The following is a 26,879-nucleotide window of genomic DNA, read 5'->3' as shown; positions in this document are numbered from 1 at the left end:
TAATTATAATTTTCCTAAATTATCTTGATACTACATTCTATGTGGATATTTTATTTCTAAAATCTGTATGCAAGTAAAGTTTGCTTGTTTGTATTTTGAAAATCAATAAATCAATAATAATAAAAAAGATCCACCCATGCTCCTCTCTTGGCCACGTCCCCTCATAAAATTCGCACACTAGAATTTATGTGCTCCATTTTATAGAATGTGTTTAGACTTCTAATTAGTGCCAATTATTACATGTTATTTCCACTTATCGACACTGATTAACTTGTTAAACAAACTGCGTAAGCAAATCGGCAATGCAGACCAATTTGTTGTGCAACTGTGGGCATACTATACAGAATCTGGCCCTTTATATATAGTAGACTCTCAGTTAACCGGCACCCATGGGGATTGATAGATGTCGGATAAATGTAGTTCCTGCTCGATAGACTTACAATCTATTCTGTCTTCCTGTGACCTGGGTTCTTCCCTATCCTTCCATTTTACATTCAGTTTCACTCAGACTAGTTTCTTCCTTGATGCTCCTTTTTTTAAAACAGGCTGAATTGTCTCTTTGTTGGTTTTGCTCTTCCTTCTTCTCCTGCTGCCTTTTCTTTATATTTCTGAGGCAAGTGCCCAGAGATTCCAGCCTCCTCTTAGAATCTCCTCCTCCAGAGCCCATTGCTTCTTGGGAACTGTAGTTTTACCATGGCTTTCTTCTACTTACTCTGGAGGTCTTGCCTCTGCTTTTATCCTCAAGGAAATATAAATTATATCACATTTCATACATTATTAAAATATTGGATATTTATGAAGGTTGGAAAATAGTATTAGAATTGAGTTATATATGCTGACCTGATATATGTTCATATACTGTATCATATAAATATAAATATAAGATTTATCAATTTAAACATTTTTTAGAAAGTAATAAGTGAAATTTGAACATTTATGGGTGAAACTGTAACTGGAGGTTTCAGACCTACGATTAAAAGTTGTCAAATATCCTCCCCCTTCACTTTTCTGAGAACCTATTTGGTACTTTTTGGGTGGTTTATGAGGTCTTTACTTCTTTTTAAAAAGTACTTTATTAGATTTGGAGGTTTTTTGTTTCTTTTATTATTTTACTGGTTCTTCTTAGTTTTGGTTTGTAATGTAATGTTAGCTATAGAACCAATAAAATATCATAAAACAAATATTATTTAGATTGATAATATTTAAATAAATTAGACTCAAACAGCTGGTCTGGACAAGGCACCAGATATGCATACCATGTGAACATTTCCATGGAACATTTCATGTGACAATAACTTTCCATAGCAGAAATACCTCATAAAAGCCCTGTTACAGTATTTTAAAAGCTAAATTTAAAATAAAACATGTCTCTCATAGTTTCCAGTATACTGGAAAGTGATGTGTGACACTGAATTCCAAAGGCATGGTAAACAAACAAAAAGACCTGTCTCCTTGAGTCACTATCCTCCCCCACCCTTTATCAAGCTACACTAGAGGTTTATAGCATGGGCTGGCGAGGTAAGTGCTCCAACACTCATTGGAACTCAAGTTTCAAGTTTATTAAAAAAAAAAATTATACCACTTAATCAAATTTCTAGGCAGTGTACAATGTAAAAAATTCCATAAAAACAAATTAAAATTAGAAGTACTAAACAAGACCAGGATAGGTTAATAAAACAAATAAAACAATGAACTAACTTCACACAGATGGGGAAGAAGGGCTAGAACTACAATCTTTGAGGAAAAGAGCACAGTAAAAGGGGCTTGCACTATAAACCTCTAGTACAGCTTGATAAAAGGTGCCCTATATTTTTCCATAAATAAGAATGGTAAACATAATGAAGCATCCCATGTCAGTAGATAAAGACCTTTTCTAAAATATCAACAGGAGTGTATGTGTCAGTGGTCACCCTTTCTTGCCTCAGGTCTATCTCTTCTAGTGGCCCATGAGGCTCCCAAAACATCTCAGTGCTATCCCCTTACTCCTCCCTCTCCCTCTTCTCCGCCTGTGATCTGGCACCTGGCCGCCTCATTCTGAACACCCCCCATCTACCTCAGAGATGTCACTAGCGGCGGTTCCTCTAGGCAACCTGCGCCGGCCCTTCATTCTTCTCTCTACCGCATCCCCTTTGATGACATCACTTCCTGTTTCTTCATTTGCAAGGATGTAGTAGAGGGAAGTCTGCAGGGCCAGTGGAGGTTGCGTATAGGTAATCTCTGATGGCTAGGCCAAATCTGGATTCTGTACATTCTGCTCCTTTGGGAAGTTACCTACCTACCTGCATGACAACTGCATGTTCAACCAATTTTCCTATGACTGGCAAACTTGAAATAAGTTTCTAATTAGGAAACACTGAAGAATACCATGACACTTTTTTTTTAAGGATTGGACAAAATAAGAATAATATCCTGTAATGCAGAGGTTACACCTGCTTCACATTCCTATATAAAAACAGCTGAGCATGGGTCCAGGAGGCTTCCACTGGTCTTTATCCAAAATCTCCTCAACTTCTTTCAAAGACAATGGCTCAAAGGCACTAAGGCCCAGATTTGTAAATGGTGCCCAAATCGGCCAGAGCCTAGAAAAATGGCTCCAGCCATGTGTCAATCACGCTTAGGCGCTGTTTACAGAATTGCCCTTAGCGGCACCTATGTAAAAACATAGGCACCAGAAATGTAGGTGAGGGTTTTAAAGGCCTACAGTTTTTGGAGAATCACGTTTAGCAGCTCCTTCCTTAGAAACACCCACTTAGGCTTTAGGTGTCTATTGCCCAATTAATTTTTTTTTCCAATTATTGATCACCTCTGTCCCCCACTGTCCTTTGTCGTGGGTGCCCTCGCTATTCCTTCTTCTGTGCTATCTATAGGATGGGGTGGGATTGGGGTTGGGCGGGGGGGAGGAGGGAATTTACCGGTATACTTTATTGATGCCTGTTTATGTTCCATATTGCTTTAGTTGCCTTTGTCTACATTTCTTTTCCTAGTTGCATTTTTTTGGCTTTATGATTGTTTAGGGTTGCCCATAACATCTGTTTTCCATAAAGTTTGGGGCCTATAAGGAACCAGGTCCCTGGATTATTTGTTTGTGGGCGGCCTAAATGTGATTTTATCTTTTAACTGATGGTATATGAGAATAGAGATGCTGGGTAGGGGGTGGGTGGTGGGGAGTTAGGAATTATCTATGCTAAAACTGTTTGATGACTAGATGTTTCGTGCTCTTTGTCAAGTGCCTGTAGTTTGATTATCTTTCACCTTGTATGTTGAACTTGCTGTTCTGTGGTAACCAGTTGTCATCAATAAAAAATGTTTGAAACTTAAAATAGAAAGGGGGAAGCCATTTTTCTTTGGAATTGGTAGCATGGACTGTTGCTTCTCTTTGGAATTCTGCCAGCTACTTGTGACCTGGATTGGCCACTGTTGGAAGCAGGATACAGGCAGGGCTTAGATGAATCTGATCAGTATAACTATTCTTATGTTCCTCCAGCACATAACTGGAGGCCACATGTGCAAAATTAAGGGCCCATTCAATTCCTGTGGGCTTCGGTGTAGAAATCGGTAATTTCAGAGTGTTCAAACACAACATTGCACCGTTAAGTGATCAGCTCCACAGAAATAAGCCAATACCTTGAGAGATTTTTCTCCTGATATTAGAGATTTTTTTTTTTTAAAAATCAGTGTGGTTATGTCTTGCAGAAAATGATGACTTTTAGTATACATAAGAACAACCCCCCCTCCCCTCTTTGTACACAACTGTAACACGGTTTTTAGTGCTGGTCACGGTGGTAACAACTCCAACGCTCATAGGAATTCTAAGTGTCGGAGCTGTTACTGCCGCGTCTGGCACTAAAATCCCTGCTACAGTTTTCTAAAAGAGGGGGGTGGGGGAATAGCCTGTTGGTTTGATTTTAAAGATATCTTTCTAAATCTCTTAGATTTGGCTGTGCCATAATTTGGCAAAACATCAAATTTTGAATAAAGATTTATCAGTGGACATTGAAAGCATGAAGTATATCATTAATAAACACCATAACTCTTTCCACAGCTGAAATGCACACTGAAGAGTCTAAAAAAAAATATTTATTAAGCATTTTGTAATTCCCTCCTGAGTAAATGGCAGGTCTCCTTTTGCCTGCTCATAGTATATTTTTCTCTTTAGGATCTTGCCAGGTACTTGTGACCCGGGTTGGTTACTGTTAGAAACAGGATGTTGGACTTGATGGATCTTCAATCTGACCCAGTATGCAATTGTTTTTATATATCTGAAGTAGAGAATGACATGGGGAAAATTTCTGTCCCCGTCACTGCCCCGTCCCCGGACCACCATCCTCTTCACTGCCCCATCCCCGCTGTCCCCTTCACCGCCTCATCACCGTCCCCGCTCTCCCTTTCACCACCCCTTCCCCATCTTCAGCGTCTTCTCCTCTCCATCATCCCACCCCAAGCCCCCTTCACGCGGTCTAGCAGCTCCCTCCCGCCGGCCAGCCGTGCATTTCTCTCCCTCCTTCCCTCTTACCTTCTCTTGTGGCGAAACTGGCAATTTGTATTACAGCCAAAGCCTTGAAGTTGTGTCGGGTTGCCTGCTAGAAAAGTCTCCTCCGATGCAACCGGAAACAGGAAGTTGCGTCAGAGGAAATTTTTCCAGCAGGCAACGCGACGCAACTTCAAGGCTCCGGCTGTAATAGAGCTCATAGCCTTATAGAAATCGCCAGTTTCAACAAGAAAAGGTAAGGGAAAAGGAGGGAGGGAGATGCATGGCCGTGGGAGAGAGGGAGCTGCCGGATCGAACGCTTGTTCACCACGCATGCTAACCATTCACCGCTCCACAGGGCGGTGAATGGCCTTGTCCCCGATCTCACGGCGACCTTTTTTTTTTGGTCACCGTTTTGGCGGGTTACCCGCGGCTAGCCGCGGGTAACAACCACCATGTCATTCTCTAATCTGAAGACGCAGCCTGTGAAGTCCTATTTACAAAGGGGGGATGGTGTTACCAATATGGGCTGCCTTTAAGCGGGGTTATTTTACCACTAGTCATGCAGTTATAGCACAGGGTCCCATTTTACACAATGAGACCCTGTGGTAAAGTAGCCAATCTTAATAGTAGCCCATGTTGATAACTTTTCCCCAGAGTGTCTTATTTTACCAAAGGCCCAATGCAGCCATAAACATTTTAATCTAAAACTGCCAAAACATGATTAAAACTATGGGCAATAAAAACATTTTCTATCTCAGAATAACTGAATTCAAGGAATGATTCAAAAATTATGTCCTCCATTACCTTCAACAATGTCTTAAACCTTTAGAGGTTCAGCGATGACCGATCCTGCTTTCAACTGGCTGGGATACTGGGTCTGTCTTTAATCACTGGTGTTTATATTTTTTTGTTTTGTTTTGCAGACACAGAAAAGTCTCAGCAGAACCAGACAGATGACTCCAATCCTGATGAAGGCTCGCTGAAGAAGAAGCAACGGCGGCAGCGAACGCACTTCACCAGTCAGCAGCTGCAGGAGTTGGAGGCCACCTTCCAGAGGAACCGCTATCCGGACATGAGCACCAGGGAGGAGATTGCCGTTTGGACCAACCTGACAGAGGCCAGGGTCAGGGTAGGTTTTCCACACAAACCCACCCTCTAATTATTAGACAAAGAATATTCAAAGCAAACAAGGCAGCACAAGTCACCATTTTCCAAGTCATTTCTACGAGTTCTGAAAATTCCAGTTAGGCGGGCCAGTGGGTTTTTATTATTTTCACAAGTGGAGTGCTAAACAAAAGTATAGGACCTGTAGAAGTCAATAAATGGATCAAAGGTTCAAAAAAATGTTCATGAATATAAATTGACTTAAGTGCAACCCCAGTTTGAGGGTGTTCTGGTGATGGGGGTCCAAGTCCATCCCTAGATACTAGGGCCAAGCAGAAGTGCGGGACTTGGGTGTGATAGCATGTGATGATCTTCAGGTTGAAAAGGCAACGGTGAAATGACCCCTCTCTAGAGATAATGAAGGAGTTTGCTAATTTTGGGGGTGCTTAGCACTCACTGGCACCCACAGAGCTGGCTCTTATGCTCCCTTGCTAAGTTATATCTCTCCAGTTTGATGCATCACCTCTGTCCAGAATATTTGCCACAGCTCACTACTCCCTTTCTGTCCAGCACTCTTTCTCCATCCCTCTCTCCGTGTCCCCAGCAGTTATTCTCACTGTCAAATTCCCCCTCCTCAGTCCCAGCAGGCATTCTTACTCTTGAAGCCAGTGCACTGAAAAAACTGCAGACCTTCCTTTGAGGCCTTCTTCAAAGGCAGAGCCTCCTTCCACACAGCCTATACACATTTATCACTCCTTTTCAGTCCCTCAGGAGCCAGTGCCCAGGATGGCATGTGTACACTCATACTGCCCTCTGGTAACAAGCAAACTGCTACTACATATAGCTGAGACTGCTGAAAGGGCACTTGTTGTGACTGTAGTTTTAACAATGTGGACTGCTCTAAGAACATCAATTCATTTCACATGGAGAGGCATTTTCGATAGGAAGTCTAAGTCCCACTTTGGACGTTTCTGGCAAGACATCCAAAGTTGTAGGTGGAGAAACGGCCATTTTTGAAAACTGCAAGACATCCAATTTTTTTGAGGGGGAAATCACCTACTTAGACGTCTTGGTCGCTAGGATTTTCAACTTTAGGAGGCCAACTTTGTCCACCATTTTTGACCACAAAAATGTCCAAGTTCAAAACATCCAAATCCAGACCATTTGGACGTGGAAGTGTCTTGTATTGTAATGGAATGGCCACAAAGACATACCAAAAGAACAGCGGGGCATCTTAGAGGAGGTCACTGTAACCTTCACATAAAAGATGCCAGATGTACATCTCGCCATAACCCCCTTATAATTTATGGTGATCCCTCCAAAACCCCCCCAGAACCTACTATACCCACCTGTCTACCACCTTATGGCTGCAGGTGGCAGCTATATGGCAGTAGAGTAGGATTTTGGTGGGCTCACACTTTCTACCATAAATTTAGTGGTTAGAGTGGCTTATGGGCCTAGCCCCTCTTCTCTATGGCTCTACTAAAATTTCCCATACTAGGTGCTGCTGTTTTAGAGACAGGTATGTAATGTACTGTTTCATTCAGATTTTTTGGGGGTGGGAGGGGAGGCAGTGACTACAGGGAAGTGTGGGGGGTCATAATTTAATCCCGCCAGTGATCATCTGGTCAGTTTGGGTAACGTTTTAGCACTTAGACACTTTTAAAACAGATTTAGCTCTAAGGGCCTGATTCTCCAAAGTGCGTCCCGATTTTAGGCAGCTGTAGGCGTCCTATAGCTGTCTAATCAGCCAACCGGGATGCACATTTTTTTTTTTAACTGCAGGCCGCCTATATTGAAGGCGAGGCCCGCAAGACACCTAGGCCCTGATTCTGTATAGGACGCCCGGGAGAGGTGTCCTATTCAGAATCGGCCTACACTAAAACCCCGATTCTGTAACCGGCGTCCATGTTACAGACGCTTGTTAGAGAATCGGGTTAGATAAGACACGGCCCGCTACACTTATCGCGGCAAGGGATCTCTCTGCCGCTATAGGTATAGCGGGCTGCGGCCCCCTGTCCGATCGCTGGCAGGAGGGTGCCCAAATCCTCCTGCCAGAAGATGCCCCCCCCCGACACTACCAACCGCCCCCCCCCCCGACATTACCGATCTCCCTCCCACCCCGACACTACCCTCCCCCCCCGATGCTAACAACCCCCAAACCTCCACCCCACCAAACTAACCTTTTCTTAAGGCCAGATGGGTCTTGCCTGTCCAACCGGCAGGCACGCCTCGTCGAAATGAGGCGGGCCCGCCCCTTCCCGGCCCATCCCGCTGAAGCCCAAGGCCTGATTGGCCCAGGCTCTAGAAGCCTGGACCAATCAGGCCTTAGGCATAGCGGGTCCGCCCTGGGGATGGTTTTGAAATGGTTTTGAAAATCAGCACTTTGACGTTCTGGCGAGTAGGATGTCCAAATGCCGATTTAAGACATTTTTTCAACATCTCAGTGTTTTGAAAATACCCCTAATAGGCTACCAATAGCTCTCAAACTGTAATAATTATTAGCTTCTGCTAGCCTGAGCCAGCAGATCTGCTGGAATCTATATGTGAAAAGCTGAATCTTATGTATGAAATGTACTGTTCCACTAAGTTGTGTACACCTCTTGTGTTCCTTATTTTAACAGCTAATTGGTGCCAGTCCAAGACTGTGGGTAGCATATCCACCAACAGACAATGGCATTTTGATTCTTGGTAGCAGGAAATAAAAAGTGTCAAGTGACAACTTCTCCATGAAACAGGAGTTCTGACCAGGGAAGAGACATGAGACAGGTTTAGGATAGCAGAACAACACAAATCACTAACGCTCAAGCATCTCATCAAAAGACTTTTTATGTATCAATGCCAGCCCTCGCCCAGGAACAAATGTCAGACTCCTCAATTAAAATATTAATAGAATGGGAGATGTCAAGTTGCTGTCACTGAGAAGCCAATACAATAAATTAATGTCAGTGAAAGTTCTATAGGTTTCATCCCTGAACCTGGCTAATTTTCACTGGGCTACCTAGGGTTAGAGATGCTCCAAAGCTGTATTTATGACCCCTTAAGAGAAGGGAGTCTTTGTCTTCACTAACGGCACATTAACTGGTCAGGGCTGGTGCAAGGGCATTAGTGGATTTGCATGCACTACCTCCTTGAGATGCAAATCTATCTCATGCATATTTATGGTGGATATCCTGAAAACCTGACCTGGCTCCGGCTCTGGAGGACCGGAATTGCCTACCCCTGCCCTAGGGAAACCTTCAGCCTTGCCCCACCCTCAGTTAAATTTTAGGCCATCACTCTCTGTTTGAAAATTTGATGATTAAACTAGTAAGGTAGCCAGTTGGAAAATTTTGGGTGGGCCTACAGGAAAAATGGGTATGCATGAAATGCCCTCTTTGTCCCCTGCCCCTCTGGGACCCCCCCAACTCAACCTGATCTAGCTGGGATCCTCAAGGCCTATCAACTAAAGACCTCCTCTGGAGGCGCTTAGAACCAAGCTCAGCAGTTGCTGGTAGCATTTTTGAGCCACTAATTCCAGCAGCCTGCACATATGTGAAAAGTGAACATGCACAAGGTACCAGTGTCAGCAGCTCAGGAACATTACTGCTGACTGCCAAGCTTGGCAGCAAGGAGTTCTTGGCAGTTCTGGAGGAAGTCTTCAGCTGGTAGTGCTTCAGGATCTCTATCAGCTACCACAAAGGTGGGCCACTGCTGGGTAGGCCTGAACCCAAAGTAGATGGGACTCTGCCCACCTGGGCCTACCGGTGACTATGTCACTGAGTTAAAGTGCCTGTAAGATATTTGACAGATGAATCTTACTAGCATTACTAAAAAAAAACAAAAAAATATTGTGAAATTTGTACCATCATACTTTGGTTATTCAGAGATGTCGATAAATCCAATCTCCATTAGTTCCAATGATTTATACTCAGAGATCCAAAATAATTCTTTGTACTTGTGCAGTAGAGGGTGGTTTATAATTCCCCCTCCCTCCCCTTTTTACAAACCGTAGCACGGTTTTTAGTGCTGGTCACGGCAGTAACAGCTCTGAGGCTCATAGAATTCCTATGAGCCTCAGAGCTGTTACCACCGCGGCTGGTGCTAAAAACCACGCTACAGTTTTATAAAAGGTTGGGGAGAAAGAATAAATAGTACTATTATTCTGCCAAACAAAATGATTTAGGGCCCCTTTTACAAAACCGCCGTAGTGATTCCCGTGCAGCAAATGTGTTGCAGACCGTAGGAACTGAATGAGCTACATCACATTTACCGAGCGGGAATCCCTACCATGGCTTTGTGAAAGGGGCCCTTAAAAATTTTTTTTAAAAGAAACACTACTTAGCTTCTATTCAAAGTTCCCCAGAATGTAGGGCTCTGCTTCAGGGTGAAATTCCTGCTGTAAAAGAGGACTGCCATATGATTTGATCAGAAGAATTTCACCCTGATCCACAGCCCTGCTCGAAATGCAATCATGTCTGGTGAGTCATGTTCTGGAGAACTTTGAATGAAAGCTAAGTGGCACTTCTTTTCTAGTTTTGGTAATCATTTGTTTGGTAGAAACTGGAAAGTTATCAGCCAGTATCTAACAACATTCTATTTTTAGGAAAACGTATGGCATAAACCAGGGGTATCAAAGTCCCTCCTTGAGGGCCGCAATCCAGTCGGGTTTTCAGGATTTCCCCAATGAATATGCATGAGATCTATTAGCATACAATGAAAGCAGTGCATGCAAATAGATCTCATGCATATTCATTGGGGAAATCCTGAAAACCCGACTGGATTGCGGCCCTCGAGGAGGGATTTTGACACCCCTGGCGTAAACAATCTGTGTTCAACTCAGTGATTGGCTAGACGAGATAAACTGGCTAGATCCATGTCAATCTGGATTCAGACCTAGTTATGGAACAGAAATGGTCCTTGTATCCTTATTAGATTACTAGATGATCTTCACAGAAATTGAGATAGGGGATTTTCCTCAGTGTTAATACTGTTAAATTTCTCAGCGGCTTTTGACACTGTGGATCACAAGAGGCTAACACGACTAGCAGAAAAGTACTTGCTTGGTTCGGATCCTATCTATCAGACAGATAACAATCCATACTGTTTAACAGCACCTCATGGGCACTGACCTGTGGGATACCATAAGGATTAATACTGTCACCTATTCTATTCAATATCTATCCCAAGCCACTAGCCAAGCTGATTCAGTCAATGGAACACTAAGTTCTACATCTACACAGATGACGTACAGCTAGTTATAACCATTGAACCTGATTTAACCATAGCCCTGAACAAATTGATTATCTGTAACATTTATTCAAGAATGGGATAAAAACAACAAACTCCGCCTGAACCTAAGTAAAACTGAGCATCTATGGGTCCCTAACACAAGTGGGCACATATAACAGACATCAAAATCTCTTTTGGGAACTATGAACTCCCCCCTCAAATCACAATTCAGGAACTTTGGAATACAGCTGGATTCCAGTTCTTTAATCCCCCAAGTCCAAGCAACTTTCAAGAGCTGCTTCTATCATTTGCGACAACTACACTGCCTCTCTCCTTAGACTGAGAAGGCAAGTCTTGTCTCAGTCGTGCATGCTACGATAACATCGAGACTGGATTAATGTAATACACTCTACACTGGTCTGAGTGCAAAGGGTCTGCAGCAGCTCCAGTTGATTCAGAATGCAAAAACTTCACTGGCTACCAATACAATATAGGGTGAAATTTTAAAACTCTTTGTCATATCTTCAAGGCCCTCAAAGGAAATAGTCCAAAGTACTTGAAGAACAGGATTTCCCTCTATACACCTCCAAGGTCGCTAAGGTCCTCCTAGGGCAGGGGTAGGCAATTCCAGTCCTCGAGAGCCGGAGCCAGGTCAGGGTTTCAGGATATCCACAATAAATATGCATGAGATAGATTTGCATCTCAAGGAGGCAGTGCATGCAAATCCATCTCGTACGTTTTCATTGTGGATATCCTGAAAACCTGGCCTGGCTCCGGCTCTCGAGGACCGGAATTGCCTACCCCTGTCCTAGGGAGTATCCCTAACCACACCCTCTCCAAAGGAGATGACATGATGCTATACCCACTAGCGAGCTTTCTCCAGAGTAGGCTCCACACTCTGGAATGCGCTCCCTTAACACAAGACTATCTCTACTTCAGGAAACAGGTGAAAACTTGGCTCTTTAATCAGGTTTGTAATGGAAGAAGAAATTAACTTGCTAGACAGACACACACATGCACATGTTTATCTACTCCTTCCATATTTGAGAATTCTCAAGCACCATCCTAACCTCATATGCAATATCTTTAAATTAGTTCCCTTATTTTCTTTCTCCTGCTACTCTATCTTATGTATCAACATGTACTGCAAATGGCTGCCATTGACCTTCAGAGACATGGAAAGAGGCAATTAAAGAAGTTAATATGCAGATTTATAGAGAATGGTTTCAAAGCTAGGCTTCAACTACAGCTTTTACAGTTCCCCTCTCAATCAGGATGGGAAGGAGGGGGGTTACCTATTCCAGATCTAGATCCAGGGCAGGATTAATTCATCAAGGGCCCCTAGGCACACAAGTCCACTGGGACCCTGGGTCCAGGCCCACCCCGCCCCATGCCCCATCCCACCCCCTCCCGCTCTCCACCATGCCCTGCCACACTCCCATTTATTTACCCATTTTCTTATTTATTTCCACTTTATTTCTTGTATTTTAAAATTCAAAACAAACAACAAAGATTATCATACCAGTGTACAGTTTTTCTTCTATGCAACTTCCAGACATCTCTGAACAAATCCCCCCTTCCTTCCTAGAGGAAGAGATCTTCAGCTGGCAGGGCTTTGGGTAGCCCAACAATTTATATTTTGCATTTGGGTAGGAGGCATGGGGCATGGCAGGAAAAAAATTTAGTGCCTATCATTTTATTGGACTAATACATTTCTCAATTAGCTTTCAGAGGTTAAAACCTATTTCTTCAGGTCAGTAAACTATACTGCTGTTACAGTATCCCATCCTGACCTGAGGAAAGGAGTTATGGTCTCTGAATTAGTAAAACATGAATTAAAATTAGTCCAATAAAAAGGATCACCTTATTTCCATTTTCTATTAATAAACGAATATCAACACAGCTACAATAATACTTTATCCTAAAGCAAAAAGAAATAAATAAAACAAATAGTAATTTTTTTCTACCTATATTGTCTGGTTTCTGCTTTCCTCATCTTCTCATCATTCTCTTCCTTCCATCCACTGTCTGCCCTCACTCTGCCTCTTCCATATGGCATCTGCTCTCTTTCTATACCTCTTCCAAAAACTGTCTGCCTTTCCCTTCCATCTCTCCCTCTGCTTCCCTCCCCCTCCCCATGGTGTGGCATCTGTCTTCTTCCCTTCCATCTCTCCCTCCCAGCAGATTTTAGCATCTCTCTCTCTCCTCCTTTCCTCTCTTCAGATCTGGTATCTGTCTCCTTCCTCCTCCCAGGTCTGGTATCTGCCCCCTCTCCTTCCCCCCTGCTCTGACATCTCTCTCTCCGCTCCCTTCCTCCTGTTATCCCCTGGTCTTACTTCTCAATTTATTTTCTGCCTCTGTCTAAATTCCTTCTTACTATTCAGTCCTCAATTTCCCTCTTTCATTGTGTCTACCTATAGCTTGCCACCTCTTTCCCTCACCCCTTCCAGTATCTAACTCTATCCTCTTCCCCCATTCCAGCATGTGCCCTTTTCTCGTTCTCCTCCCCACTTCCTTCCAACGTCTGCTCCCCTCTCATACCCCCCTCCCATTCAATATCTGCCCCCCACTTCCATTCAGTGTTGGTCCCCCCTCTCCCCCACATTTCCATTCAGTGTCTGTCCCCTCTCTCTCCCCCTCCCATCTACTGTCCACCCTATCTCCCCTTCCATCCACTGCCCTCTCTGCACTTTCCATCCAGTGTCCGCCCTCTCTCTTCCATATGGCACCTTCCCTCTTTCTATGTCCATCTTTCTATGTCCCTTCTCAGCACATCCTTTTTGTAATGTGGCCTCCAGAATTGTACACAATATTCCAGATGAGGCCTCACCATGGATCTGTACAACGGCATTATAACTTCGGGCTTCCGGCTGATAAAACTTCTACGGATACAACCCATCACTTGTCTTGCCTTTGATGAAGCCTTCTCCACTTGATTGGCAGTCTTCATGTCTTCGCTAATGATCACCCCCAAATCACATTCCGCCTAAATGGTGAGACCTTAGCTAGGACCAAGGCGGAACGTGATTTGGGGGTGATCATTAGCGAAGACATGAAGACTGCCAATCAAGTGGAGAAGGCTTCATCAAAGGCAACACATGTTAACAATAGTCACAGCTCTAATTAACAAAATTAATAATAAATATTTATGTGAAAAACTCAGACCCTGAACCCGTAAACTGGTGACAACACCAACTGAGGTTCAATGGGGGACCATCATTGTTTCCACTGTCCCCTAATACCATCCATATTGGAACAATAAATATAGCAAGAAACTTATCTGATTCAGATGGTATTGCGCTGGTATAGAACCCCAGAGGAGTTAAAGTGACTCGTGCAGCTAAAAGCAATTCCTATGTTGATTGTAGATAATTTCACTCTAATGACCCTGCCCCCCAACACGAGTTTCAAGTCTTCTTCAGGGAAGGACACTAGTAATCCAAAACAAAAATGAGTATTAGAAAAATCTTAACTCAATATAACCTGTTGCTGGGGTCCTAGGAATATATATATCTCTCTCCCATTCAAATCCACCAATCTAACTCTTAATCTAAAAATTAAAAACGAATACCTGTTAGAGGCACAATACATCAGAGAGGTAACAATATCAGGGCTGACTGACTGAAGATGTGGAAAGATCCTCCAGTCTGGCTAATTTATTCCAATCCAGCCGGAAATGACGGAACCTTAACCCGGAAGAGGAGGCTCACCCACACCGGCACTGTTAAGTCAGTAGCTATTCAATTTCATGATTTAGCCCACACAGGGTCAATGTGTGCCATTCAAAGATAAATCGCTGTTCCCTCCGGATCAGACATCTCGAGAGATCACCCTCAAGGTTTCTGATCTGGATCAGAACAGTATACTTAAGATCATCTATTGAATTGCAGTGGGCTGCAAGGGGGGCTGACATTTTTTGATTACGGATACCGCTCAAATGCTCAGAAATTCTAATTTTTATCTTACGAGTAGTCTGACCTATATATAGTTTTTGACATGGGCATTTGATACAATACACCACCCCTGCAGATTCACAATTTGTTCCCGATTGTAATTTGAATTTCCTCCCTTGACGGCAGGAATATCCACGTAAGTTGTTTCCCATACATACTGGCATAAGCGGCATCTACCGCACACTTTGTGGGGTTGAAAATTCCCTATGTCCTGTCTCACTTGCCTATATTTCAGTTTCTAGCTGTTTTTAGCTGCACAAGTCACTTTAACTCCTCTGGGGTTCTATACCAGTGCAATATCATCTGAATCAGATAAGTTTCTTGCTGTATTTATTGTTCCAATATGGATGGTATTAGGGGACAGTGGAAACAATGATGGTCCCCCATTGAACCTCAGTTGGTGTTGTCACCAGTTCACGGGTTCAGGGTCTGAGTTTTTCACATAAATATTTATTATTAATTTTGTTAATTAGAGCTGTGACTATTGTTAACACGTGTTACGTTATCACAGAAGAATATAGATTTTCTCTCCGTTATTGGTAAATATTCATCAAAGGCAAGACAAATGATGGGTTGTATCCGTAGAAGTTTTATCAGCCGGAAGCCCGAAGTTATAATGCTGTTGTACAGATCCATGGTGAGGCCTCATCTGGAATATTGTGTACAATTCTGGAGGCCACATTACAAAAAGGATGTGCTGAGAGTTGAGTCGGTTCAACGAATGGCCACCAGGATGGTCTCGAGACTCAAAGATCTCCCGTATGAGGAAAGGCTGAATAAATTGCAGCTATACTCACTCGAGGAACATAGAGAGAGAGGAGACATGATAGAGACGTTTAAATATATCACGGGCCGTATTGAGGTGGAGGATGATATTTTCTTTCTTAAAGGTCCCTCGGCCACAAGAGGGCATCCGCTGAAAATCAGGGGTGGGAAATTTCATGGCGACACCAGGAAGTTCTTCTTCACCGAAAGGGTGGTCGATCATTGGAATGAACTTCCACTTCAGGTGATTGAGTCTAGCATCGTGCCAGATTTTAAAAGGAAATGGGATACACATGTGGGATCTCTAGGGGGGTAAAAAGGAAATGGGATACACATGTGATATCTCTAGGAGGGGTAAATTCAAGGGGGTGGGTCATTAGAGTGGGCAGACTTGATGGGCTATGGCCCTTTTCTGCCGTCATCTTCTATGTTTCTATGTCTATGTTTCAACAAACTATCTGTCCTGTGCCCCTTCTCTCCTTTGTACATGATTCATTTCAGCTTCACCCCCTCTCCATTTTTCTGTCTCTACCTCTTCCCCTATGCTCTGGCATCTCTCTCTTCTCCTTTTCTTCCTTCCTTTCCACTCAACCCCATTGCCTGGCATCTCACTCCTTTCCTTCTCTTCTATCTCTCCCTCCCCTTCCATGCTCTACCATCTCTTCTCCTTCCTTTTCCTCTGGTCTGGCATCTGTCTCCATAGTTTCCCTGCCCTCCCCCCATGCCCTCACATCTTTCTGCTCTTCTCTTCTATATAACCCTCTCCCTCCATTATCTGGCATTTTCTCTCCTTCTTTTCTCTCCCTCCCTCCTTCCCTGCCCCTGGTCTAGCATCTGTTTCTTTCCCCTCCCTCCCATGGTCTTGACATCTCTCTTTCTTCTCTTCGCCCTTCCCTATCTCTCCCCAATTGGGTGCAGCAGTATTTCTCCCTCCTTTTCCGATTGCCTGGTGAGATGAGGTCAGATCAGCTTCCCTCCTTTCCACTCCCTCGTTGCCCTCTTGCCCGTAAGCCCGTAAGCGAACTGAACCCAGGCCATGGGGCTCTAACACTGCGTGCCAGCTTCCCTTCTCCTCTGAAACAGGAAGTTACATCATTCCTGCTTCAGAAGAGAAGGGAAGCCAGCATGCGCAGCATTAGAGCCCCCCTACCTGGGTTCAGTTTGCTCTAACTCTGCACACGCCGGCTTCCCTTCTCCTCCTGTTTCGGAGGAGAAGGGAAGCTGGTGCACGCAGTGTTAGGGCCCCACGGCCTGGGTTCAGTTTGTTTGTGGGCAAGAGCATAGCAAGGGAGTGAAAGGGAGGGAAGCTGACCTCTCGCCAGGCCAGCTGACCTTCCTGCCCTGTTTGTTCACCACCCCTGATATTTTCGGGCCCGAGGCACATGTCTACTGGGCCTACCCTTTAATCCAGCCCTGCAATTCAGGATTGCTTAGCTCCCCACCCCTCATGTCTCAATATACAGAGCAGAAGTGTATGATCTTTCACTATCCCCCTCCCCTTGCAAGTCTAAGAGTCCTGGGCCCCTGATGCTTGCTTTAGGTCCTGGAGTGGTTCCTACAGGCCGCCCCAGTTAACTTGCTTCTGAGCATTAGCCTGAAAGCAACACAGCAAGGTACCTTCTGAGCGGGACTGGCACCTTAGGGTTAGTAAAACCCGGATGCCTCAATCTGTCCTCTTTTTGCTGGAGCCAGGCTGGGTGCAGATCATTTCCCAAATCATCAGCCCCCTTCTCTGAGCCAGTGCACCAAGAGCCCCTGTTAGAGGATGAAAGCAGCCAAGAACCGGGGGGGGGGGGGCACATGGGAGCAACATTTGAGCCAAAAAGGCTCCTAAAGCTAAGCAGAATCTTCCATCCTGTGAGCCTGATGCATAGCCACTCCATGCTCCGAACCCCCAGCAGCAGCAAGCGCTGCGACGGACAGCTGCTGTTTTGCAGGGCAGAGGGCGGGGCGGAATGAGACGTGGCTCCTCCTCCTCCTCCTCGGAAAACTTTCCTCGCTTCGGACACCACAAACAAGTTCACAGCTGGGCCAAGATGGTGATGACACTGGGCTACTGGGACATCTGCGGAGTGAGTCCTGGGCCAAATTGGGGGTGGGAGCTAAAGGTACTGGTCTCCCAACCCCCTCCACCCACCTTCATGGGTCACCACTCAACTTTCTTTATGATTATTATTATTTTTTTTTTTTAAATGGCGACGTTGCTGTTTAGAAAAAAAATTGTAAAGAAAGGTGAGTGGTCTGTTTGGCCTCCATCAGCGGGCCCCCCTGACAACTTCGGGTCCTAGGCACATGCCTACTGGGCCTACCCTTTAATCCGGCTCTGTCTAGATCTGTACTAGAAGGCATGCCATATCAGATACATTAAATACTGGCCACAAGGCATGGTGAATTTAGCTCGGTTTCTATACGAGCAAGTGCTGGTCTATCTATTGAAGATAAATTATGTGATTCAAGTAAAGGGCTCTAACTTAGAGAAAGATGTACATTCTAGTATGCTAAATGTTCCCTTAGACTTAGAGAAACCTGACCTTGGATATGTACACGTATAAAACTAGTTTGGAGGGTGACTCCATAGTTGCCATTAACTGGAAATGGAAACTTCCCTCTGGGCATGACTAATGTAGAGTTACCATATGGCTCCGGAAAAAAGAGGATGGATTCAGACATCCGGGTTTTATTTCCACTGAAAGCAATGGAAGTAAAACCTGGATGTCTCAATCCATCCTCCTTTTTCTGGAGCCATGTGGTAATCCTAGACCAGTGGTTCCCAAACCTGTCCTGGGGGACCCCCAGCCAGTCAGGTTTTCAAGATATCCCTAATGAATATGCATGAGAGAGATTTGCATACCTGTCACTTCCATTATATGCAAATCTCTCTCATGCATATTCATTAGGGATATCTTGAAAACCTGACTGGCTGGGGGTCCCCCAGGACAGGTTTGGGAACCACTGCCCTAGACTAATGGAGCTTTTCATGTCTGAAGTAGCAAAGACCCAACAGTAATTCTACAGTGCATAGATGAGGAGGACAAGCTATTGTCCTTTTATATCCTTGTGGAGAGAAATAAATTGTCAACCAAAGATTATTTAGCATATTTACAAGTTCAATATTATATTCACAAGCTCCTCTCCCAACCATTGAAGGTCAAGGAACCAATTGTTTTAAAAATGGAGTGGAGTATACAGGAATAGGCTACTGAAAGGCCTCTGGGAGATAGCTTAGCATGTTTGTTCTGCTCCAGTGTCCCCTGAAGAAGGCGTTTGTAAACGCCGAAACTGGGATCCTTGTTGGGACCTACTGTTTCTAATAAAGACATGTTTTGGTTGTTAAGACATCCTCCTTGCCCTTTTGGTTGTTTTTGCTTGTATCCCAAGGTGAGAAACTCTTCTTTTTGCCTGATTGATAACATGAAGCCACAATTGATTCTAAACTCAATGAAATAGTAGTGTTCTACACTAAGAAATGTTTCTCATTTCTTCGTAGGTGTGGTTTAAGAACCGCAGAGCCAAGTGGAGGAAAAGAGAGAGAAGCCAGCAGGCTGAGCTGTGCAAGAACAGTTTTGGAGCGCAATTTAATGGACTCATGCAGCCTTATGATGATGTGTATTCAGGCTATTCCTATAACAACTGGGCCACCAAAGGCCTGGCTACTACCCCCTTGTCAGCTAAGAGCTTTCCATTTTTCAACTCAATGAATGTAAGTCCCCTTTCCACCCAATCCATGTTCTCCCCACCCAGTTCCATTGCCTCCATGACTATGCCTTCTTCCATGGTCCCCTCAGCGGTAACTGGAGTGCCAGGATCTAGCCTGAATAATTTAGGAAACATCAACAATCTCAACAGTCCTAGTATAGGCTCAGCTGTTTCAGGCAGTGCTTGTCCTTATGCCTCTACTGCTGGCCCATACATGTACAGGGACACTTGTAACTCCAGCCTAGCAAGCTTGCGGCTGAAGGCCAAACAACATGCCAACTTCACCTATCCCGCCGTGCAGACTCCATCTTCCAACCTGAGCCCCTGCCAGTATGCTGTGGACAGGCCAGTATGAAGGACCAATTTCCAAGGACTTGACATTAGCCTTGCATTAAGGAGACCCAAAAGCCCAAAAACCTGTGTCCTTCTGAGAGAAAGTGAGACACAGGCAGGCGGTCCTCGATGAAGACCTTTCAGTTGAATTTCTGGTGAATGCTAATGCAGACTGACTCTTTTATTGCTGTTTTCCCTTGATTTTAGTTTTTATTTTTGAAGATGTGCTAAATATACGGAACCTATATGAACAATGGTTAGGGAAACAGAAGTTGCCCTGATGCTATTTTCCCGTACTTTGTGCCCACCATCTTCCTTTCACCTGAGTGCCACAAGCTTCAAAGCTGTACAGTACTCCAAGCCTTGGAGGAAGATACTGGTTAAAGCCAAAAGCCACCAAGTCATACACAATGGAAAAAATCTGGGTCCCGGGCCAAAACCGAGTTCTTCTCAGAGCTTATTTAACTGAACAAAAAGAAAGACGTTGGTTTTCTTTCCATACCATGATACTAGTTTATCGCAGGATAGTCCCGGCCTGTTGTACCAAGACAGAAAAACAAACCTTCTCAGTTGGTACACATTTTTAAAAATAAAAATAACTATATATATATATCATAAACTTTTTTGTTGTTGTTGTTTTATTTGTGGAATAATCTATGATGTAAAACTTTAAAACAAAAGTTGAGTATACCCAGAAAAAAACACCACTTCCCATAAACCATGTTTCCTGTTTCAAAAATTTCAAGTCTGCTCTGAATTCCTTTGAGAGTGTAATTCCAAACAATTCCCCTTTGGCAACAAAGCCCAGCTTCTCCCATCTCTCCTCCCCCATGACCCTAATTCCATTTTCAAGTAAAATAAATTAAATATTTGAGTAACCCATTTGGCATTCTGCTTGTCCTTTCCTTAATGGAGGAAAGAAAGAGGAGACCATCACAGAGAATAATCTGTATAAGCCTTGAGAGGGTATGTAATAAGACAGAAACTACTACGTGCACTGGATATCCGGTGGGCATTGTGCTAAGCCATGGGATTTCCTGGGAGAGATTGCTACCCATACAAATGAGATGGGTGAGAAACTTTGCATGAAAATTTTGTGCAGGGGCAAAATAAAAAAGATACCAACACCTCGCCAAAGTGTAGAGGTTTTTTTTTAGTGTGTGAATGTGTGAAAATTGGTCTATCAAGATGTTTTCACTAAGGAGGGAATTGATCAAGGGGCGAGAGCCAATTTAACATGTACTAACTGATTTACCCCCACTTTTATGAAGCCACGTTAGATTTTTTTTATCGCCGGCCACAGCGGTAAAAGCTCCGATTCTCATAAAATTCCTATGAGCTTTTGGAGCTAATACCACTGTGGCTGGCAATAAAAAGCCCTTCATTAAAGGAGGCCTTAGTGTGTGCTAATGATTAGGGTTTTGCTAAATGCTAAGACACCCATAGGAATAATGGGCATCTTTGCATTTAACATGTGCTAAATCAGTGCCCCTTGATGAATTCCCCCCTGAATACAGAATGTATTTATTTATTTAAAAACATTATATTCAGGGCAGGATTAACAAATAGGCCAAGTAGGCATGTGCTTAGGGCCCGAAATGGTCAGGAGGGCCCAATGAAGGAGGGCATCAGCATTGTTTTTTCCAAACAGCGATGGGTCCCTCCAGCATCGATCAGCAATGTGCCCCACCGCCCGATCAGCAACGCATCCCCCCCATCGACGGAAAGTAAGACAAGCAAGCAACACAGGTAAGAAAGGCAATGGGAACTGTAATTGTGCAAGGGGTGCTGCTTGCCCAAAGCTTCCCTCTAACGCAGCTTCCTGTTTCCGCCTGGGCGCATGGTGGGGTAGGGCGGGGCAGGGGGCCCAGTGTACTTGTGTGCCTGGGGGCCCTCGACGAATTAATCCTGCCCTGATTATATTCCGCTCTCTCAACGTTTCTAGGCAGATTCCAACAAACGTACATAATAACAGACAAATGCAATAAAACAGCAATTACTTAATAAAGTTGCTTTGCATGATTTGCATTAAAGAAGCCCATTAACCCACCCTTTTACAAAAGTGTAGAAGAGGTTTTTAGCGCCAGCTGGCGTTCTGAATGCTCGGAGCTGCTCCAGTGCTCATAAAGTTCCTATGTGCCCTTTCTAAATATATTTCTAAGGTGCTCTTCAAATACCTTGTCCCACTTTAATGAGTACTTTAAATGGTTCTCTAAACATCTCAACAGACCTCAGAACCACCACTCCTCCGTCCCACAAAAGTGTCCCAATGGGGAGATTCAAGTGGTGAACTGCTCACCGGTCTGTTCAATTTAAATAATGTGCAATTCTTATTATATTTTTTTAAAAAAAATTCTTAGTATTCACTTATCTCAGTAATGGTGAACTTTCAGTTCTCTATATAGGCTAGCGGTGAGACCCGACATGTTTCACGAGAGTTTCATCAGGGGTCTGCCCTAAAACAAAATGTTAAACAAATTAATACCCTCACATGTACCATTACTCTCCCAACCTAATAAAAAACCCGGTTTAGAAACCTTTTTGCTTACCACCACCGCAGCTATCCACCTCTATCCTTCAGCCGCTCTTTGGGGACTCCTTTTATATTCATTTCCTGCTATGAGCCCGCCCCCTCCTACATACGATTGGTCCGGGAAGAACCCATCCCCCTGCCCCACGGGCGATGGGCACTCCTGAACTAGATTTAACATGCTGTTTAACTTGATCAATACCTCACGGGTAACCTGGTCTAGAACAAAGAAGTCCACTCAATCTCCATAATCATCCCGTGAGGGACTACTGTACCAAGCCTGTAAATCCACCTTTGTTCTTTCAGATTGAGTACTTTTTCAATATCACCGCCCACCCTCCCACTCTGTTATAAGCTGTCAATTACTCGCCATCTTAATTCAGCTACTGTATGTTTGAATTGAATCATATGGGAAACCATCGGAGCTTGCATAAGACCCCTATTAATTCTGGATTTATGCTCATTTAGTCAGGTTTTAATCTGCGGACTCATCCTCCCTATATAGATTAAATTACAGGGGCAAATGATCGCATATACTACTCCTCTGCTGTTACAATTGGTATTATTCCTGGCTACAATAGTGATATGCTTCCCTGGGACTTCCCATCGGGCTCCTACAATCGCTGTTCCAAACCATTGACATTCTCCACACTGAGAGTGTGAGCCCATGGTGGAGAAGACAACGCTCTGAGATTTTTTGAAATTTAAGACCTGTCCTATCGTCCTGGCTCTTTTAAAAGATACCATCGGAAAAAAGCTAAGTCAATAAGTGAGTCTGACCTCGGTTCCGGGGAAAATGGCGGAAGCACTGATAAAAGAAAACATCGATGAACATTTTGAAAAGAACGAACTTCTGATATCCAGCCAACATGGTTTCTGCAGGGGAAGATCATGCCTGACTAACTTATTGCACTTCTTCGAGGGAATTAACAAACAGATGGACAGAGGAGATCCCATAGACATCATATACCTAGATTTCCAGAAAGCCTTTGACAAGGTGCCTCATGAACGTCTACTACGGAAACTGAAGAACCATGGGGTGGACGGAGATGTGCATAGATGGATCAGAAACTGGTTAGAGGGAAGGAAACAGAGGGTAGGAGTGAAGGGCCACTACTCGGACTGGAGGAAGGTCACGAGTGGTGTTCCGCAGGGCTCGGTGCTCGGGCCGCTGCTTTTTAATATATTCATAAATGATCTAGAAACAGGAACGAAGTGTGAGATAATAAAATTTGCGGATGACACCAAACTATTTAATGGAGCTCGGACGAAGGAGGAATGCGAAGAATTGCAAAGGGACTTGGACAAACTAGGGGAATGGGCTGAGAGATGGCAGATGAAGTTCAATGTTGAGAAGTGTAAAGTATTGCATGTGGGAAACAGAAACCCGAGGCACAATTATACGATGGGAGGGATGTTATTGACTGAGAGTACCCAGGAAAGGGACTTGGGGGTAATGGTGGACATGACAATGAAGCCGACGGCACAGTGTGCAGCGGCTGCTAAGAGAGCGAATAGAATGCTAGGTATAATCAATAAGGGTATTACAACCAGAACGAAAGAAGTTATCCTGCCGCTGTACCGGGCAATGGTGCATCCGCATCTTGAGTACTGCGTCCAGTACTGGTCGCCGTACCTTAAGAAGGATATGGCGTTACTCGAGAGAGTTCAGAGGAGAGCGACACGACTGATTAAGGGGATGGAAAACCTTTCATACGCTGAGAGATTGGAGAACCTGGGTCTCTTTTCCCTGGAGAAGAGGAGACTTAGAGGGGATATGATAGAGACTTATAAGATCATGAAAGGCATAGAGAGAGTAGAGAGGGACAGATTCTTCAAACTTTCAGAAAATAAAAAAACAAGAGGGCATTCGGAAAAGTTGAAAGGGGACATATTCTAAACGAATGCTAGGAAGTTCTTCTTTACCCAACCTGTGGTCGACACCTGGAACGCGCTTCCAGAGGACGTTATAGGGCAGAGAACAGTTTTGGGGTTTAAGAAAGGATTGGACAATTTCCTTCTGGAAAAGGGGATAGAAGGGTATAGATAGAGGTTTACTACACAGGTCCTGGACCTGTTGGGCCGCCGTGTGAGCGGACTGCTGGGCGCGATGGACCTCAGGTCTGACCCAGCAGAGGCATTTCTTATGTTCTTATGTTCTCATGCAACCTTATTATATGCCAGTGCCTTCTCATTATTTGTATCAGATGTTTAGTGGCATCAGAATAGGGGACCACACATATCAATCTGTCCTGATCAGGTTGATCTTTCTCCTTGTCCCTGATCAACAGTTCCCTTTGGGCGAATTGCGCTCTTAAATAACCTTGTTTAACCGCCCGGGCGGGGTATCCCCTACTCAAAAACCTTTCCTGTAATGGCCGAGTTTGTACTTTAAATTCCCCCAAATCAGTTCCTATGAGCATCGAAGCAGCGTAGAGCATTCAGAGCGCCGGCCAGTGCTTAAAATCTCTTCTGTGCTTTTGAAAAAAAAAAAAAAAAAAGGGAGGAAGGGGTAAATTTGGAATGTAGGGAAAATCTTATGTGCAGTGAACTACGTGCAAAATATTATTTGTGAAGCAGAAAAAAATGGCAAAAGGTTTCACTGCTGAGGCTTCACATGCAAAATGCACAGAGAGTCTCAATGACCAAATTAATGCCAGTCAGAACATATAAAAGGCCAGATTTCATCAAATGGTGCTGTACATTAGACCAACCAAGAAAAGTAAGACCAGATAAATGGTCTTCCCGAAAAAAGGGGGGAAGAGGACTGAAGAGGACCAAACAATAATTTTATTAAATAGGTTAAAACAGTTCTCAATGTCCGCCGCAAAGCTACGACAACACGGGGTCATGTTGCAGCACTTAGAAGCTTGCATCAGGACAAGAGGGCATCCGCTAAAACTCAGGGGGGGAAGATTTCATGGGGACACCAGGAAGTATTTCTTCACCAAAAGGGTAATTGATCGATGGAATGGTCTTCCACATCAGGTAGTCGAGGCCAGAATCACGCTCGACTTCAAGGGACAATGGGACAGACAGGTGGGGTCGCTCCAAAGGAATGCTTAAAAGATGGATTCCCGAAGGAGGGAGGGAGGAGGGAGGGTTCTTGAGTGGGCAGACTTGTTGGGTCGTCGGCCCTTTTCCGCCGTCATACTCTATGTTTCTATGTTACTGTAAATGCACAATCATATAAATATCAAGTGAGAGCACACAGTCTTGGAAACACAAACAAGCACAAACTCTTCTGGCTATATTATCAAACATAGGATGCCAGAGGGTTGCACATGCACACCTTGGGATTTGGGCACCCAGGCTTATACAATGGCACACAACCAGATGCTCATGCAATCCTTAATTGGTGCCAGTTAACATCAATAATTGATAGCTGTAAGAGATATTGGTTGTTTTGCTTAGTGATGTATATGTTTTTGCAATTCTTCAGCAAAAATTTACAAAATAAAATAATTGATAGCATGTAATGATTGATGTTAATCGGCTCATTAATCAATTTGGGGCTCCTTTTACTAAGGTGCGTTAGGGCCTTAATGCGCGGAATAACGCGCGCTAAATTGCCGCGCGTGCTAGACCTTAACGCCAGCATTGAGCTGGTGTTATTCTAGAAGCATACCACGCGGTTTAGCGTGTGGTAATTTTGTGCGTGCGTTCAAAACGCTAGCGCACCGTAGTAAAAGGAGCCCTTGGTTGTACTCGCTTCTCTGGATCACGACCAAATTTTGGCATCGATATTTAGGCCCTCTTTATAGAATCCAGATGATAAGGTTTAAACTAAAAAGTAGGTGCCGACATTTACACCCCAAAGGCCTTATTCTATATGACGCCTATATATGACGCCTAAATAGTCAGTACAGAAAAGGATGGCGCTTAGCGCGGTTCTGTAAAATGCCTCTGAAATAAGGCACAGTATATAGACTCACGCTTAGTGTCCATACATGTGATTAACATGTAGGCACACTCATTTAGGTCAATGAAAACCAGGCCTACATACCTAGGACTGGGCTTATTCTATAACAGAGAATGACACGGGGACAAACTTTTCCCCGTCCCTGCAGTTCTTTTCCTGTCCCTGCTTCATTCCTGCAAGCTCTGTCCTCATCTGCACAAGCCCAGACACTATAAAATCATAAGTGTTCGAGGCTTGTGCAGTTAAGACAGAGCTTACAGGAATGGGACAGGGACAGTGACAAAACTCACAGGGATGGGATTGAGAAATTGAGTTCCTGCGGGGACGGGGAAAAATCTACCCCCGTGTCATTCTTTATTCTAGAACAATGTACCTAACTGTTAGAAACACCCATGACCCCGCCTAAGCTCCTCCCCTGGCCAAGCCCCCTTTTGTGATTCATGCACTACAATATACATGCACCACTTTATAGAATGCGCTTAGAAAGTGATGCATGTAACTTCTAATTAGTGACAACTGTTACTTGTTAATTGCCAATTATAAGCGCTGATTAGCTTGTTAAGCAACTTTGTTGGGTTTGAGGTTTTTTATACTTTCATATTTTATTGAATTTGAATTAACATACAAGTATTACAACTTGGATAGGAAAAACGGAAAGGTAACCAGTTATTAATTAACTGTCAGATTAATAAGACAGAGGAAAACAAATTCTATCCTTCTTAGACCTCAACAATCTGTGGAGGGAGTGGTCACATACAAGGGACTGACTTATTTAGAAGAAACATTATATTAAAGGCTTAACTGTGATCTACTATCAACTATTACTTCCAATTATCCTCTGGAGATCTTTAAGTCCAGAAAAGACTGCAAATGGTCTGGAACAAAAAAGGATAT

The 26,879-nt window shown here is 43.9% G+C and overlaps 1 protein-coding gene across 2 annotated transcripts in view; it reads left to right on the top strand.

Annotated features, from left to right (window-relative positions):
- LOC117359607 (pituitary homeobox 3) overlaps positions 1-20,603 on the top strand; it is a 164,628-nt gene extending 144,025 nt beyond the window's left edge. For both annotated transcript variants that reach the window (XM_033942738.1, XM_033942739.1), the window contains exons 3-4: positions 5,395-5,600; positions 18,992-20,603. In XM_033942738.1, coding sequence (XP_033798629.1) covers positions 5,395-5,600; positions 18,992-19,555 — 770 coding nt within the window. In that variant the 3' untranslated portion in view covers positions 19,556-20,603. The remainder of the gene's footprint in view (positions 1-5,394; positions 5,601-18,991) is intronic.
- The last annotated feature ends 6,276 nt before the right edge of the window (positions 20,604-26,879 follow it).

Source organism: Geotrypetes seraphini, chromosome 4 (genome assembly GCF_902459505.1).
Source record: "Geotrypetes seraphini chromosome 4, aGeoSer1.1, whole genome shotgun sequence".
Lineage (NCBI taxonomy): Eukaryota > Metazoa > Chordata > Amphibia > Gymnophiona > Dermophiidae > Geotrypetes > Geotrypetes seraphini.
Note: the sequence above shows the minus strand (reverse complement) of the source record. Positions and strands in the feature narration are given on the sequence as shown.